At 43.5% G+C, this 15697-nt stretch overlaps 1 protein-coding gene across 6 annotated transcripts in view; it reads left to right on the top strand.

Moving 5' to 3' along the window:
- Positions 1–1898: 1898 nt before the first annotated feature.
- Positions 1899–15697, top strand: part of LOC112301435 (adhesion G protein-coupled receptor E2-like) — a 50349-nt gene continuing 36550 nt past the window's right edge. For 5 of the 6 annotated variants that reach the window (XM_071219207.1, XM_045192594.2, XM_045192595.2 and 2 more), the window contains exons 1-6: positions 1899–2030; positions 4016–4069; positions 4356–4475; positions 8523–8672; positions 10698–10751; positions 11049–11183. In XM_071219207.1, coding sequence (XP_071075308.1) covers positions 2000–2030; positions 4016–4069; positions 4356–4475; positions 8523–8672; positions 10698–10751; positions 11049–11183 — 544 coding nt within the window. In that variant the 5' untranslated portion in view covers positions 1899–1999. The remainder of the gene's footprint in view (positions 2031–4015; positions 4070–4355; positions 4476–8522; positions 8673–10697; positions 10752–11048; positions 11184–15697) is intronic. The other variant, XM_045192597.2, reaches the window with a different exon arrangement.

The following is a 15697-nucleotide window of genomic DNA, read 5'->3' on the forward strand; positions in this document are numbered from 1 at the left end:
TCTAAAATTGTTAGGAGTATTGTTGATGAATGAAAAACACCTTAGTTTTAGACCTGCCATGGTTTAAGGATGTGGAGGTAACATGGAGGAGATCTTTGTGATGATTGAATCTTTATGTATCTTGATTGCAGAGACAGTTATAGGAATCTACACATGGGAGAAAATGTCACAGAACTATATACACACAGTATGTGAATATCAATTTCTTGGATTAAGTATTTGATTATCATTACATAAAAATGTAACCTTTGTAGCAACCTCGATGAAAGGTAAACAGGACCTTTTAGCATTGTTTCTGCAACTTCATGGGAACCTATTATTTATTTCAAAAAAGCAACATATATTTAACTTTTGAAGGTTCCTGAAAAAAATAAACATAAAATTACCATATGATCCAGATATTTAACTTCTGGGTATTTACGTGAAGAAAACACTAACTCAAAAAGATATGTGCACCCCAATGTTAACTGCAACATTGTTTACAATAGCCAAGATATGGAAACAATGTAAGTGTCCATCCATAGATGAGAATATTATTTATCCATAAAAAGGATGAAATGTTGCTATTCATGACAACATGGATGGACCTTGCAATCATTAGGTCTAGAAAAATAAGACAGAGGAAGTCAAATGCCATATGATCTCACTCTTCTGTGAAATTCAAAAAAAAAAAAGCTCTTAGATACAGAGAACAGATTGGTTATTGCCAGAGAAAAACTGGGTGTGGGAGGGCAGGGTTGTGAAATGGATAAAGGGAGTGAAAAGATACAAACGTCCAGTTATACAACAAATAAGTCATGGTATGTAATGTACACCATTACATATGGTGACTATAGTCAATAAGAAAGTATTGCATATTTGAAACTTGCTGACAGTGTAGATCTTAAAAGTTCTCACGACAAAAAACAGTCATAACAATATGTGGTAATGAATGTTAACTAGACATTTTGGTGATCATTCCCCAGTATACACAGTTATTGAATTATGATGTTGTACATCTGAAACTGTAATGTTGTAGGTCAATTATACCTCAGTAAAATGTCTATTACTAGATAATTCTGTTCACTCTGACCCAAGGTCCTCAAATAGGCAAAAAAAAAAAAAAAAGACTAGTAAAGTGATTATTCATTTGGGGAGGTCTTTGATTACACAGTATCACATCTTCTTATGTAAAAAAATTTAAGAATCACACACAGCAATCTCACTCCTGTAAATATATCCTAAGAATCCCAAAACACCAAGCAGAAAGAATATATGCCCCCCTACGTTCCTAGCAACATTGTTTACAATAGCCAAGATCTGGAAACAGCCCAAGTGTCCATCTCTAGACGAGTGAATGAAAAAGCCCTGGTACATTTACACAATGGCATGCTATGTGGCTATATAAAAGAAGGAACTCTTACCCTTTGTGACAGCATGGATAGACCTGGAGATTATTATGCTGAGTGAACTAAGCCAGTCAGAGAAAGACAGATACTGTATGATCTCACTATAAATGGAATCTAATGAACAAATAAACTGATGAATAAAATAGGACCAGAGGCATGGATACATGGAACAGACTGACAACTGCCGGAGAGAAGAGGGGGGGGGCACTGGAAGAGATAGGCAAAGAACACATGTGCATAACACAGACAGCAGTGAGGTGAAGGCCGGTGGGGAGTGCGGTGGCTAGGTGGAAGGGAGGAAGAGGGTAAATGGGGCACATCTGTAATAGTGTCAAAAATTTTAAAAAACAGTTACAGAAAGAAAACACACAAAAAACACCTTCAAGGAGGCTTCTAGTACAAGTACTTGTAAAACTATGCAAATCCTTAAGAAGAAGTGGTGTCTGAGAAATTAATTATTGGGCAGATTTGGGGAAGAAAGCATCCAGACTAGTGGTTTCCTAAGCCACCTCCCTCCAGGGCACAATACATACTTAAAACAGGGAGTGTGTTTAACACACACAGACCAAGATCAGACATCCTCCGTGGCTGGGCTTGCTGGTGTCTGCACAATGAGAAACCGATGTCTAGGGCTGCTGCCAGGTAGGTAGAATTATAACGGTGACGATAGACAGTTAAAGCTATCTGGGAACTCTCCATCCAGTTTGAAAATGTTCCCTATTCTTCTTCTGCATATCTAGCTTGTTTTCCTACTGTTTTTATAAGAAACAAAAGAAAGACCAGAAATTTTAAGAAGGGTATTAGCTCATTTGTATTAACTCTCAAAGGAACAGTTAGTGAAACTCATTCCTAGGGCATAGTTGAGGACTTAACAGATATTTCTCACTTTACCACTTGCATTAGTCCAGTTTCTCCAGAGGCAGAATCACCAGGAGAAAGCACGTGCAAGAGAGAGGGAGGGAGGGGAGGGAGAGAGAGAGAGAGAGAGAGAGAGAGAGAGAGAGAGAGAGAGAGAGAGAGCCTTATTATAAAGAATGAGCTCATGAGATAGTGGAGGCTGAAAAATTCAAAATCCACAGGGCAGGCCATTAGGCTGAAAACCCAGGGAAGAATTGACATGGCATCTCAAATCCAAGTCCAAAGGCGGTTTGGAAGCAGAATTCTCTCTTCCATCAGAGGAAGAAGTCAGTTTTTTTCTGTTCAGGTCTTTAACTGATTAGATGAGGCCCACCCAGACTATGGAGGGTCATCTACTTTACTTAAAGTCTACCAATACAAATGTTAATCTCATCTAAAAAAAAAAAAACATATTCACACCAACACCTCAACTTGTGCTTCACCAGATGTCTGGGTACTGTGGCTTAGCCAAATTGATCCATAAGATTAACTAACACACTGCCTATATTATTTGTCTCAGGAAGAGTAGATCATCAAAGTATCTGAAAACTCCATTATGCTAAGAAATACATTATCTTTGTGTATGTATCATGGCAGGATTTAAAGGACAGTGAATTAGTAAAAATCGATATTAATGAGGTTAGCTGAAGTCTGATTAGTCTTTATTTCTTTGAATGCTTAAGATAATAACTCTAGTAAGTTATGTATTCCTTATAGATTGGCCTGATTGGTTATAATTTGCTTTCTGGTTTTTATGAAAGAGAGCCATATTTATCATTATCCGATTTGTGGAACATGATGTTTTTTAATAATGGACATATTTTGGGAAGTTCTTGTAAAGGCACACAGATCTGAATTTTCACTGGGTTCATGCTCACATGGGTGAAATGACAGACTGGTAGGTGACCCAGTTATTGCCTGTAGGGTAGAGTTTATTCCTCTGCACCCTTAGTGTTTTTCACACCCAATAGCCTGTTCAGTGACATTTCTCAGGACTGAACTGGATGAAAAAGGGCAAAAGCTGAACCCTCTGTGCACAACAGGGGGGCCAGGAGCTCATCTGGAAGGAGGCATAGAAGCCACAGTCCTGTACCTGGAGAGGCCACTTACCCAGGAGATAGTGGCTATACCTGCAGGAGCCTTAGTTCCCCCTCTTCACCTCTCATCAGCTCCCTTGTCTCAATTCCAAAGCTCCCATCCCTGCTGATACTATGAACTAGGGCTCACACTTTGGGAGTCTAACTCCAATACCCACGTTCTTTTTGTACACCCAGAAAACATATGAAACAAGGTAAATGATCCTGGAAGAGAAATCCTCAGATTTCTGCCATCAACAAAGAACAAGAATCTCAGTCTGGGCAAAGGGACACCAGCCTGAGGCCTTTCTCCTTTAAGATGTACCCCCTCATTGGGAGAGGTTGGGTTTCTAAAATGTGTCCCTGTCATCAGCTGTGTGTATGTTCTGTCTCCTTACCCATGGCACCTGAGGTTCCACGAGAACTGTGTCTTTTGGTGACTGATTCCTCTGGATGGGATGTTGCAGGTCTTGAGAGATGGAGGAGAAAGACTGAGTCCTTGATTCTGAGTAAAGTACAAGAAGAACCTGCTGAAGGCTGTGGGGTGCAGGGCAAGAGCCACCTCCACAGAAAGCAATGGCCCTGCAAGCCAGGAGTTGAACTTGGAGATTGATTTTCTTTTCTTTGTCATCTCTCCATCTTTTTCTGTCCCAGAACTGTCAGTGCTGCTGATGTTGCCATGGGTTGCCGCAGCCCTGAAAGATACAGGTGAGTCTACCCAGATAAGCTGCAGTCTAAGTCCTCTCACCAGTTGGGAGGGAAGAAGACTTATTCTGTAAGTGAGGCTCAGGGATGGTCTTCTGGAGATAAGGGAAGCTGTTTTTACCTCCCTAAATGCCTAGAGTTTTATTTGTTTGTTTGTTTTCCTTTCCAAAAGCAGCCACCCCTCCTTTCTCTCCCCTCCTCCAGCCTTGGACCCACAGTTGTCCATGGCTTTATCCATTCCCTGAGCCTTACGACCATGGTCTCCATCTTAACTGTTCTGCTCCCACAGCCTGCATTCAATGGTGCCCTCCGAACCCTCCATGTGTCAATGGCCATGCCTGTCACTGCGCTCCCGGATTCAGTTCTGCATCTCCAGATGTCTTCACTGGCCACTTGGAGAGTTGCTATGGTATGGAGGCTTGGGGATGATGGAAGGACATAAAGAGGTTGTTGGGAAAGACTGTGGGGCATCCTGAGCCACCATCCCTGAGAGCAGCACCAAAACCTTTTGTCAAGGATTAAAGACAGGAGGCAGAGCAGGATACCATGAGGGAAGTGGGCAGTTAGGATTTTGTGATTAGTAGGAGCGTGTTGAGAGCTTACACAGTGGAGCTGGGCTGTGTGGGTTCAAAGTCTAGCTTTGCCACCGACTGGCTCTCTGACCTTCAGGAAATTATGTCTCCTCTCTTTCCCTCAGTTTTCTTGTCTGTATATTGGGAATAATCACTGTATGTGCCACACATGGATGGTGTGAGGTTTCATACTTACCTGTATGAAAAAAACTTTTAAAGATGAGAACAGAGAAATTGTCAACAAATGTGAGCTATTTTCATTGTTACTGCTTTTATTGTAATTATTATTTTCATTGCACAAAGAAAGGAAAGAATAAGGGGAGCAACAGGAGGAAAGAAATGCCCAGGGCCTGGAACCTCAGGCTCCCCCACCAGCTCAGGCTCAGCAGGAATCCTGCCCACTCACGGTCATGGTTGCCCACTCAGACTCACAGCAGAGCCAGGATGGCAGAGCTAGGGTTTTTCCTTTTCCCCACCTTCACCCATTTTGCCCTGCTTCTGGAAACCACCAATTTGTTTTCTGTATCTATATGTGTGTTTTTTTAATTTCACATTTAAGTTAGATCATACTGTATTTGTACTTTTCTTTCTGATTCATTTCACTTAGCCTAATGCCCTCAAGATCCATCCGCATTGTCACAAAGGACAGGGTTTCTTTCTTTTTATGGCTGAATAATATTCATTATTATTCATTATCCATTCATCCATCAATGGACTCTTAGGTCGATTTTGTATCTTGGTTGTTGTAAATAATGCTGCAATGAACATGGAGCTACAGACATCTTTTCAAGATTGTCATTTTACTTCTTATATACCCAAAAATAGAATTCATGAATCACATGACAGTTCTATCTTTAAACTTTTGAGGAACCTCCATACTGTTTTACATAGGCGCTGCTCCAATTTAATTCCCACCAACAGTGCCCAAGGTCCCTTTCCTTCATGTCCTCTCCAACATTTATTATCTCTTGTCCATTTGATAATAGCCATTCTAACAGGTGTAAGGTGGTATCTCTATGTGGGTTTGATTTGCCTGTCTGATGATTAGTGATGTTGAATATCTTTTCATGTATCTGTTGGCTACTTGGAAGTCTGCTTTGAAAAATGTTTATTGAGATCCTCTATCTATTTTTTAATCTAATTGTTTTGAAACTGGAAAAGCCAGCATTCAAGCTGCCTGTCACCACCAGACCCAATAAGCAGAGACAGGGATTGAATCTTGACGGGTGCTTTATTCAGAATGGCCAGCAATCTGAGAAGACAGTGGGTTTGTACCCTAACAGACCATCTTAAATTCCATTTTCAACTGACCCTTTTTATAAGAAGAGTGTAGGTAAGGGGTCTGGAATTCAGGAAAAAAGGCCAATTAGATAAAAGCTTCAGTCTGGCAATTTCCCTAACATCCTTTTATCTGTTAACAAGTCATTTTCTTTATCTGTGTTCTGGGTGGTGGACTGTCTCTCCCTGGAACACAATGGATGGGATACTGCCTTGATTGTTTATGGTCTTTTCTGGAGCACAAACGTCATTAACTGGCGGTCCCCTGGAGTCAGGGTGGCCCCGTAATTCAGTTCCTGAAACAGTAGCTTTTTACATGCAGTAGCTATTAGGCTTATTAACTATTACATTAAACTAAAATTTTTCAACTTTTAAGCCCCCCATCATTTATTTGGGCTTCCTACTATTAAGCTGTATGAGTTTTTACACATTTTTGGATGTTAACTCCCTATCAGGTACATGATTTGCAAATAATTTCTCCCACTTGCAAGTTGCTTTTTCATTGTAGTGATAGTTTTCCTTGTTGTACAAAAGCTTGTTAGTTTGATGTAGTCCCACTTGTCTATTGTTGCTTTTGTTGTCTTTATTTTTTGGTGTCAAATACAAGTATTCATTGCCCAGACAGATGTCCAGGAGCTGACTCCGACCTATGTTTTCCTCTATGAATTTTATAATTTCAGGGTAGCATTAGTTCTTAAATTACCAAATTTTGGCTCAAAGAGATTTAGTGACTTGCCAAAGTTTTGCAAAAACTTGCCAAAGTTGCAAAGTTTTACAACTAATAAGGTGGTAGAACTAAGATCTAAAGCTAAGGGGGTTTTATTCATCAAGAAAATGGGAACATAAAAGGAAATTATAATATTAAAGTGGTTTGGGTGGAAAATTTAATTATGTACATTTAATCACTATAAAAATAGGGGGAAAATAAAATTTTACACCAATAAATATTTTTCCTCTACTCAACATACTCTTAGATGCAGCTTTATTGGTACTAAATGAAAATATTCCTAATATATTTGACAAGATGAGAAAAATATACCCCTAAAAATTTTCAGTAGTCTGTATAATGGACTTATGGATGATTATCTTCTTCCTTTTTACATTTTCTTTGTTTTCTAAGTACCCATGTGTTACTTAATGTTTGTGGAAAAGTAAATTTTATCAGGGAAAAGAACACATTGTTGTAACTACAGCCAAGCCCGTCTGTGAACATAGAGGTCTGCCTAAAGGTTTCTCCGTGCATTTGCACATGTGTGTCTCATGGGAAACTGTAGACTGGGCAGATATGGAGAGAAGATGCTGCTACTAAGGTACCTGGATCTCAGCTCCTTTTTTGAGAGTGCTCATCAGGTTGAAGAGTTTTCCACTGTCGTGTCTTTTCATCCCACACATCTTATTCCCACCTCTCCCCCACTCCACACCACCCCATCCCAGCCCACCCCACCAAACTGAAGGACAGGTCTCCAGCCATTGCCATCATCTGAAAGGGAGTAGGGGTTGAACATGAATGCCACAGATGTGTGTTGCTCCCAGCTCCTCTCATGTCCTGGTGCTGACACCACAGCCTGGGCTTTAAAAGGAAAATCTGTGAATTCAGAGAAAAAATTCTGACATGGGGAGACCAGCTGCCTGCCTTGACTCATCATGACCCCATGAGTCCTTTCAGACTCCAAAGTCTTTTGTCCTCTGATTGAAATGTACAAGGTTAAACATCCTGTCCCTGGATTTCAATTCATTTTGTGTCCCTGCTTCTTATTAAATTGTTTTTGTTGTTACCCAGGGGTATCTAGCCCCTCCTCTGAGGGTCCTTGAGCTACTCAAAGGAATCCTAGCTCACAGGCATCTTTCTCTCATGTTTGGAGAACACAAAGAGATAAGATGCCAGAAAACACCCTCAGACTTAGCTGTGAGCACCTTCATGTTGCTTCTTCATTTCACATCTGTGATGGGCACTGATAAGGGAGAACTTCTTCCAGGGCTGGAGACAGAAAGGTGCCCCCTGAGACATCCTGGGGCATCTGCAAAAGGGTTGACATTGGGAGCTGGGGGAGTGCTTGGCTGACCAAGAGGGTGGAGTGTGCTTGGGCCACTATGAGTAATGGAGGGCAAGGGGTGGAAGCTGTCAACAGGCAGGGGTCTGACACCTGGCTCTGTCTTCAGGGGTGTGATGAGCAGCATCCTGGTCAGCCCCCAGCCATGACTCCCTCCATGACCTCAGCACTGAGGGTGGCCTTCAAATCCATTGCCACCCTGACTGGAGGCCACCCTCAAGAACCCAATGATGCAAACAGCACCACAGTGGAGGGTTTGTAACTTGAGTCAGTGCCTCCATCTACCCCTCAAGGCCTGGAAAGGTGGATGCAGCCCCGTCACAACACAGCAGAGTGTCTGAGTCTAGGTGGCCTCAGAGCAGCCAGAGAGTAAAGATGAGCAGAGGAATCAGCAGGCTATGGAGCAGCTGACTTTGCCCAGTCCAGCCCCAGGAAAACCACCCTGGACCTGCATTCTGTCCAGTCCCCATGACAGGGTCAGACTGGAAGCCAGAGTCTCTGCCTTGTGGGAACTCATGTCTTGGAGAGGTGACATTTTGTCTTCTTGTGTTCCAGACATCAAGGAGTGTGGACCATACTCAAGAGTGTCCTGTGGAGTATATTTAGACTGTGAGGACTTCATGGAGAGCTACTGCATGTGCAGCCCAGGCTACAGACCTGTTTCTGAGGCAATGTTCCACATCGATCCTCATGAACCATGTGATGGTAAGAAGAACCCCGTGTCTTCCTTCTCCTCATTCATCAGATTTGGGATTCTTAATCCTTTCTCCAGGCCATCAGGAGGGTAGCCTGGGCACCTACTAGGTCACCCACCCTCTCTGAACCCCAAGGCTCTGAACTCCCTGTCCAAATGCCACTTAGGCAATTTTGGAACATCCTCTTGTTACCACCTGATATCTTATTTTCATAAAACAAAAAAAGAGGTGGCATTCGAGATGCTTCAAGAGCTCACAGAGCGTTGCATTCCAGTGCAATATTCATCTTTGCCTTCTTCATCAGCGACTGCCGGGTTGAGACCTTCCCTCACTAGAGACCACATGGATTCAGCCACCCCAGGAGCACTCTCAGACTCCACAGGCCTTGAAGGGCCCTGTTCAGAAATGTGGGAGTGGAAAGAATCAAGGGTGGATCCATGTTTCCCAGCTGGCCTTGCCCTGATCAATGCCCACACCTGGTGAAACCCCTCCTTGCACCCAACCGCACTTCTCAGCTGCTCAGTTGCATCTATTTCCCCAAGAAAGTCTCCACTCTTATTTAATCCAATAATTTCAGTTCCTGGGTTTTGGGCAACTCAGATGACTGGGGTGGAAAATGACCAGGGCAATGATTCCAAGGTGACATAGACCACCCCACATGTACTTAGAAAGCTGGATAAAGGGAAGAGGCTCCTATCTTGATGAAATTGAAAGAGAGAACATAATTGGATACCATTGCTCCAGGCCCAACTCTCTCCTGTAGAGGTCAACCCAGGCCTCCTGGGGGTCCAGATCACTGGGGGACAGATGATGGAGCCTGAGTTCCCCTCAGCAGGACCTACACATCTGTGTCCCTGGGGGGAAACCAAGGAGCCAGATATAGAAACACCTGCCACCCTTCACCCATCAGATCCTGCTCCCCTCTCCAGACACCCAGCCCTCACCTACCTCTGGCCTTGCTCAGAAGTGAATTCTCACCACTTCCTGCCATGCCAGTCCAGGGGATGCCTTTGTGGGGATCAGAAGAGGTTCTTTCACCACCCCAAGCCTGTGTGGCAAGACATCAACCTTCACTGTCCACCACAGGCTGGCATCTTCCACTGTCTGGGTGGCTCAGGCTTGTCTGGCATAGTCTTTATTCTCCTCACTCCTTCCAGCAAGCCCTTTGAGGAGTCAGGCTCATGGGTGGGTCTTGAGCCAGCTCCATGGAGCTCGAGTGTCAGAGTTTGCATCGATGGGAGAGCTCTGTCCTGCCAGCATCACCAAAGTTCCAAGGAGAATTCAGGCTGGCCTGTAAGGGGGAGGACAAAGGCCATCACTGGGAGCCAAGATGGGTACTGCTCAGAGGATGCAGCATTCCTCCTGCCCTTGGTTCCCAGGAAGGCCCATCCTGCCCTTTGTCCAAATCCTCAGGCTAGGACACAGGTAACCGTGATGTTGCCACCCCACCCAGTAGCTGCACAGGGAAGCAAGGGCACAGGGGCTAGAAGACAGGGAGAACTCAGGCCACTTCCACCCACATCTGGAAACAGAGCATCGAGGCCACCACAGTCACCCATAGAGTGGATGCCTCCATGTGAAATGGCACCTACTCACCAGGGAGGAGAGAGTGGGGCCTTCACAAAGCAGATTTCTGCCATTGCCAAAGAACAAAGTACGTGGACACAGTAGAAGGCAAACCAATCTGAGGACTTTCTTCCTCCTGTAAGATTTACCTTCTCCATTGGGAGAGGCTGGAGTTTCTAAGATGTGTCCCTGTCATCATCTGTGTGTATGTTCTGTCCCCTTACCTGTGGCACCTGAGGTTCCCTGAGGGCTGTGTCAATGACTGACTCCTTGGGGAGTCCCAGGAAATGGAAGGGAAAGACTGAGTCATTGATTCCAAGTAAAGTATAAAAACCTCGGGGAAGCTGCCAGAAAGCTGTGGGTTGCAGGACCAGAACCACCTCCCCAGGTGGCAATGGCCATATGGACAGGGGTTGAAATTGCAGCTCCACTTTCCTATCTTTATCATCTGTCTGTCTTTCTCTCCCAGGACTCATTTTGCAGCTGTTTTTGACATTGATTGCTGCAAAGGAAAACCTGACAGGTGAGTCTACCCACCCAGGACCATCAGCAACTTAAACCAGGGAGTGCTTGTTGAGGTCTGCATCCTCTCACCAACAAGCGGGGAGAGGAGGCTTACTCTGCAGGTTGGGCCTAGAGATGGTCTTCTGGAATTAACAGAAGCCATTTCTTCCTCCCTAAATGTCTAGAATTTTCTGAGCTCTTCCAAGTCCAGTAGCAGCATCACTCCCTCCCTACGCCCTTCTACTTTTGGACCCCCAGTTGGTAGCTGATTTCCTCCATTTCTTGGGCCTTCTGACCATGGTCTCCATCTCCACAGCCTCTGCCCCCAAAGACTGTGCTCCATGGTGCCCCCTGCACTCTACATGTGTCAATGCCACTGCCTGTCACTGTCTTCCGGGATTCAGCTCTTCATCTGGGGAAATCATCACCAACCTCAAGGAGACTTGCAAGGGTACAGAAGTTTGAAAAGGTGGAGGGCATACAGAAATTGTGGTGGGGAGGTTGTGGGGCATCTGGAGCCCTCGTCCCTGAGAGCAGCACAGGAGCACTTTGTCAAGGATAAGAAAGAGGTGGCAGGGCAGGGAAGAAGGAGGGAAGTGGGCAGTTTTTCATGAATACTCTATCAAATCCACTACCCATTTTTAAATTAGATTGCGTATTTTGTTGCTGTTGTTGTTGTTGTTGTTTTTCTGTTGTTTTTTTTTTAATTTTTATTGTTATTCAATTACTGTTGTATGCCTTTTCTCCCCATCCCTCCACCCCCACCCCAGCCGAACCCCCCTCCCTCCCCCACTTCCACCCTCCCCCTTGATTTTGTCCATGTGTCCTTTATAGTAGTTCCTGTAAACCCCTCTCCCCACTGTCCCCTCCCCACTCCTCTCTGGCTATTGTTAGATTGTTCTTAAGTTCAGTGTCTCTGGTTATATTTTGTGTGCTTTTTTTTCTTGTTCATTATATTCCAGTTAAAGGTGAGATCATATGGTATTTGTCCCTCACTGCCTGGCTTATTTCACTTAGCATAATGCTCTCCAGTTCCATCCATGCTGTTGCAAAGGGTATAGGCTCCTTCTTTCTCTCTGCTGTGTAGAATTCCATTGGTAAATGTACCATAGTTTTCTGATCCACTCATTTGCTGATGGGCACTTTCTATGAGTCCTTTATATAGTATTTTGGATGTTAACCACTTTTCTGCTATATGATTTGCAAACATTTTCTCCCAAATTGTAGGTTGCCTTTTTATTTTGTTGATGGTTGCCTTTGCCATACAGTAGCTTTTTAGGTTAATGTAATCCCATTTATTTATTTTTGCTTTTGTTGCCTTTGCTTTTGATGTCAAATCCAAAAAATCTTTGCCAACTCCAATGTCAAGGAGTTTAGCTCCTATGTTTTATTGTAGGAGATTTATGGTTTCATGGTAGTATTGTTTTTTAAACAATCATAATTTGTAGCAAGAGATTGAGTAAATTATCCAAAGTCACACAATTAGTAAGATGGTAGAACCTATATCCAGGACTAAAACTTGAGTTTTTATTCTTCAATAGCACAAGATCAGGAAAGGAAAGTATACTTCTTAAAATGGTTAAGATAGTAAATTTATGGTATGTGAATTTTTTAATTTTAATTTTTTATTGTTATTCAATTACAGTTGTGTGCCCTTTCTCCCCATCCCTCCACCCCACCCCAGCTGAACCCCCTTCCCTCCCCCACCTCCACCCTCCCCCTTGATCTGGTCCATGTGTCCTTTATAATAGTTCCTGTAAACCCCTCTCCCCACTATCCCCTCCCCACTCCTCTCTGGCTATTGTTAGATTGTTCTTAAGTTCAGTGTGTCTGGTTACATTTTGTTTCCTTTTTTTCTTCTATTTATTATGTTCCAGTTAAAGGTGAGATCATATGGTATTTGTCCCTCACCGTCTGGCTTATTTCACTTAGCATAATGCTCTCCAGTTCCATCCATGCCATTGCAAAGGGTATAAGCTCCTTCTTTCTCTCAGCTGCGTAGAATTCCATTGTGTAAATATACCATATTTTTTGGACCCACTCATTTGCTGATGGGCACTTAGGTTGTTTCCAGTACTTGGCTATTGTAAATTGTGCTGCTATGAACACTGGGGTGCACAGGTTCTTTTGGATTGATGTTTCAGGGTTCTAAGGGTATAATCCCAGCAGCGGAATTGCTGGGTCAAAGGGGCACATAGACCAATGGAACACAACACAGAGCCCAGAAATAAACTCGAGTCTTTACGGTCAATTAATATTTGACAAAGGAGGCAGGAGCATAAAATGGAGCAAAAACAGCTTCTTCAACAGATGGTGTTGGGAGATCTGGACAGCTAAGTGCAAAAAAATGAAACTTGATCACCAACTTATGCCACACACAAAAATAAACTCAAGATGGATAAAAGACTTAAATATAAGTCGTAACACCATAAAAGTCCTTGAGGAAAACATTGGCAGGAAAATCTCAGACATTCCACGCAGCAACATCCTCACAGACATGTCCCCTAAAGCAAGGGACATAAAGAAAAGAATAAACAAATGGGACCTCATCAAAATAAAAAGCTTCTGTATGCTATGTGAATTTTATCACAGTATACAGGCGCAAAAAAAATATATGATTTTTACACCAAGAAATTCTCTTCATCTACTCAAAATAGTCTTAGATGCATATTTATTGATAATTTAAAAACATTTCTATATGTTTGTAACAATGAAAAAATTCCTAAAATTTCCCAGTAGTCTGTGTGGTGAACTTATAGGTGATTTTCTTTGTTGTCTTCGCATTTTCTTTGTTTTCTAAGTATCTATATGGTATTTAATATTTTTAAATATATTTTCTTGATTATGCTATTACAGTTGTCCCATTTTGCCCCCTTCATTCCCCTCTGCCCTGCACACCCCCTCCCACCCACATTCCCCCCTTATAGTTCATGTCCATGGGTCACACATATAAATTATTTGGCTTCTACATTTCCTACACTATTCTTACCCTCCCCCTATTTTCTACCTACCATTTATGCTACTTATTCTCTGTATCTTTTCCTCCTCTCTCCCCTTCCCACTCCCCTGTTGATAACCCTCCATGTGATCTCCATTTCTGTGGTTCTGTTCCTGTTCTAGTTGTTTGCTTAGTTTGCTTTTGTTTTTGTTTTAGGTATGGTTGATAATAAGTGTGAGTTGGCTGTCATTTTACTGTTCCTATTTTTTATCTTCTTTCCCCTAGATAAATTCCTTCAACATTTCATATAATAAGGGGTTGGTGATGATGAACTCCTTTAACGTGACCTTAACTGAGAAGCACTTTATCTTCCCTTCCATTCTAAATGATAGCTTTGCATGAGAACCAAGATGGCGGCGTAGGTAGACACACTGCGCCTCCTCGCACAACCAGAACTGACAGAGAATCGAACAGCAAGGGGGACCAACACCAAGGAAATAGAAAATAAACATTCATCCAGACTGGTAGGAGGGGCGGAGACGGGCACCGGGGTGGAGAGGACTCGCGTGGCTGTGGCGGGACTGAGACTGGCGGAGTGTGGGATAAATGGCGCAGGAAGTCTGAGCACTAGCAGACCCTGCAGCCCCACATTTGCACAGATAAACCCAGAGGGCCGGACTCAGAGTGGCGGAGAACGGGGCAGGCAGAGCAGCGGGTAGCACCCCACGGCACCACATTCGCCCACAGATAAACCGGACGAACGGCGGGCAGAGAAGCAGACCGCTGCGCAACCCAGGGCTCCAGCTAGGGGAAATAAAGCCTCAAACCTCTGATTGAAGACGCCCGTGGTGGTTGGGGCGGCAGCAGGAGAGACTCCCAGCCTCACAGGAGAGGTCGTTGGAGAGACCCACAGGGGCCTAGAGTGTGCACAGGCCCACTTACTCGGGAACCAGCACCAGAGTGGCCCAGTTTGATTGTGGGTATCGGAGTGAAAGATTGAAATCCGGAGGAGAGTGAGGCAGGCGCCATTGCTCCCACTTGGCCCCTCCCCCACGTACAGCATCACAGCATAGAGACCAGCGCAACCCCGCCCCAGTGAACACCTAAGGCTCCGCCCCTTAAAGTAACAGACACGCCAAGACAGACAAAAAAATGGCCCAAATGACAGAACACTTCAAAGCTCCAGAAAACATACAACTAAGCGACGAAGAGATAGCTAATCTATCGGATGCACAGTTCAAAGCACTGGTTATCAATATGCTCACCGACTTGGTTGAATCTGTTCGAAAAACAGATGAAAAAATGAAGCCTATGCTAAGAGAAACAAAGGAAAATGTACAGGGAACCAATAGTGATGAGAAGGAAACTGGGACTCAAATCAATGGTGTGGACCAGAAGGAAGAAACAAACATCCAACCAGAAAAGAATGAAGAAACAAGAACTTGGAAAAATGAGGAGAGGCTTAGGAACCTCCAGGACACCTTGAAACGTTCCAACATCCGAATTATAGGGGTGCCAGAAGGAGAAGAGGAAGAACAAAAAATTGAAAACTTATTTGAACAAATAATGAAGGAGAACTTCCCTAATCTGGCAAAGGAAATAGACTTCCGGGAAGTCCAGGAAGCTCAGAGAGTCCCAAAGAAGCTGGACCCAAGGAGGAACACACCAAGGCACATCATAATTACATTACCCAAGATTAAATGCAAGGACCTACATCCAAGATTACTGTATCCAGCAAAGCTATCATTTAGAATGGAAGGGAAGATAAAGTGCTTCTCAGATAAGGTCAAGTTAAAGAAGCTCATCATCACCAAGCCCTTATTATATGAAATGTTAAAGGGAGTTACCTAAGAAAAAGAAGATCAAAAATAGGAACAGTAAAAATGACAGCAAACTCACAGTTATTAACGGCCACACATAAAACAAAAATGAGAGCAAACTAGGCAAACAACTAGAACATGAGGGTTGTCAATAAGGGAGTGGGAGGGGGAGAGGGGGCTAAAGGTACAGAAAATAAGTAGCATAGA

The sequence above is a fragment of the Desmodus rotundus genome, chromosome 9 (genome assembly GCF_022682495.2).
Source record: "Desmodus rotundus isolate HL8 chromosome 9, HLdesRot8A.1, whole genome shotgun sequence".
NCBI classification, from domain to species: Eukaryota; Metazoa; Chordata; class Mammalia; order Chiroptera; family Phyllostomidae; genus Desmodus; species Desmodus rotundus.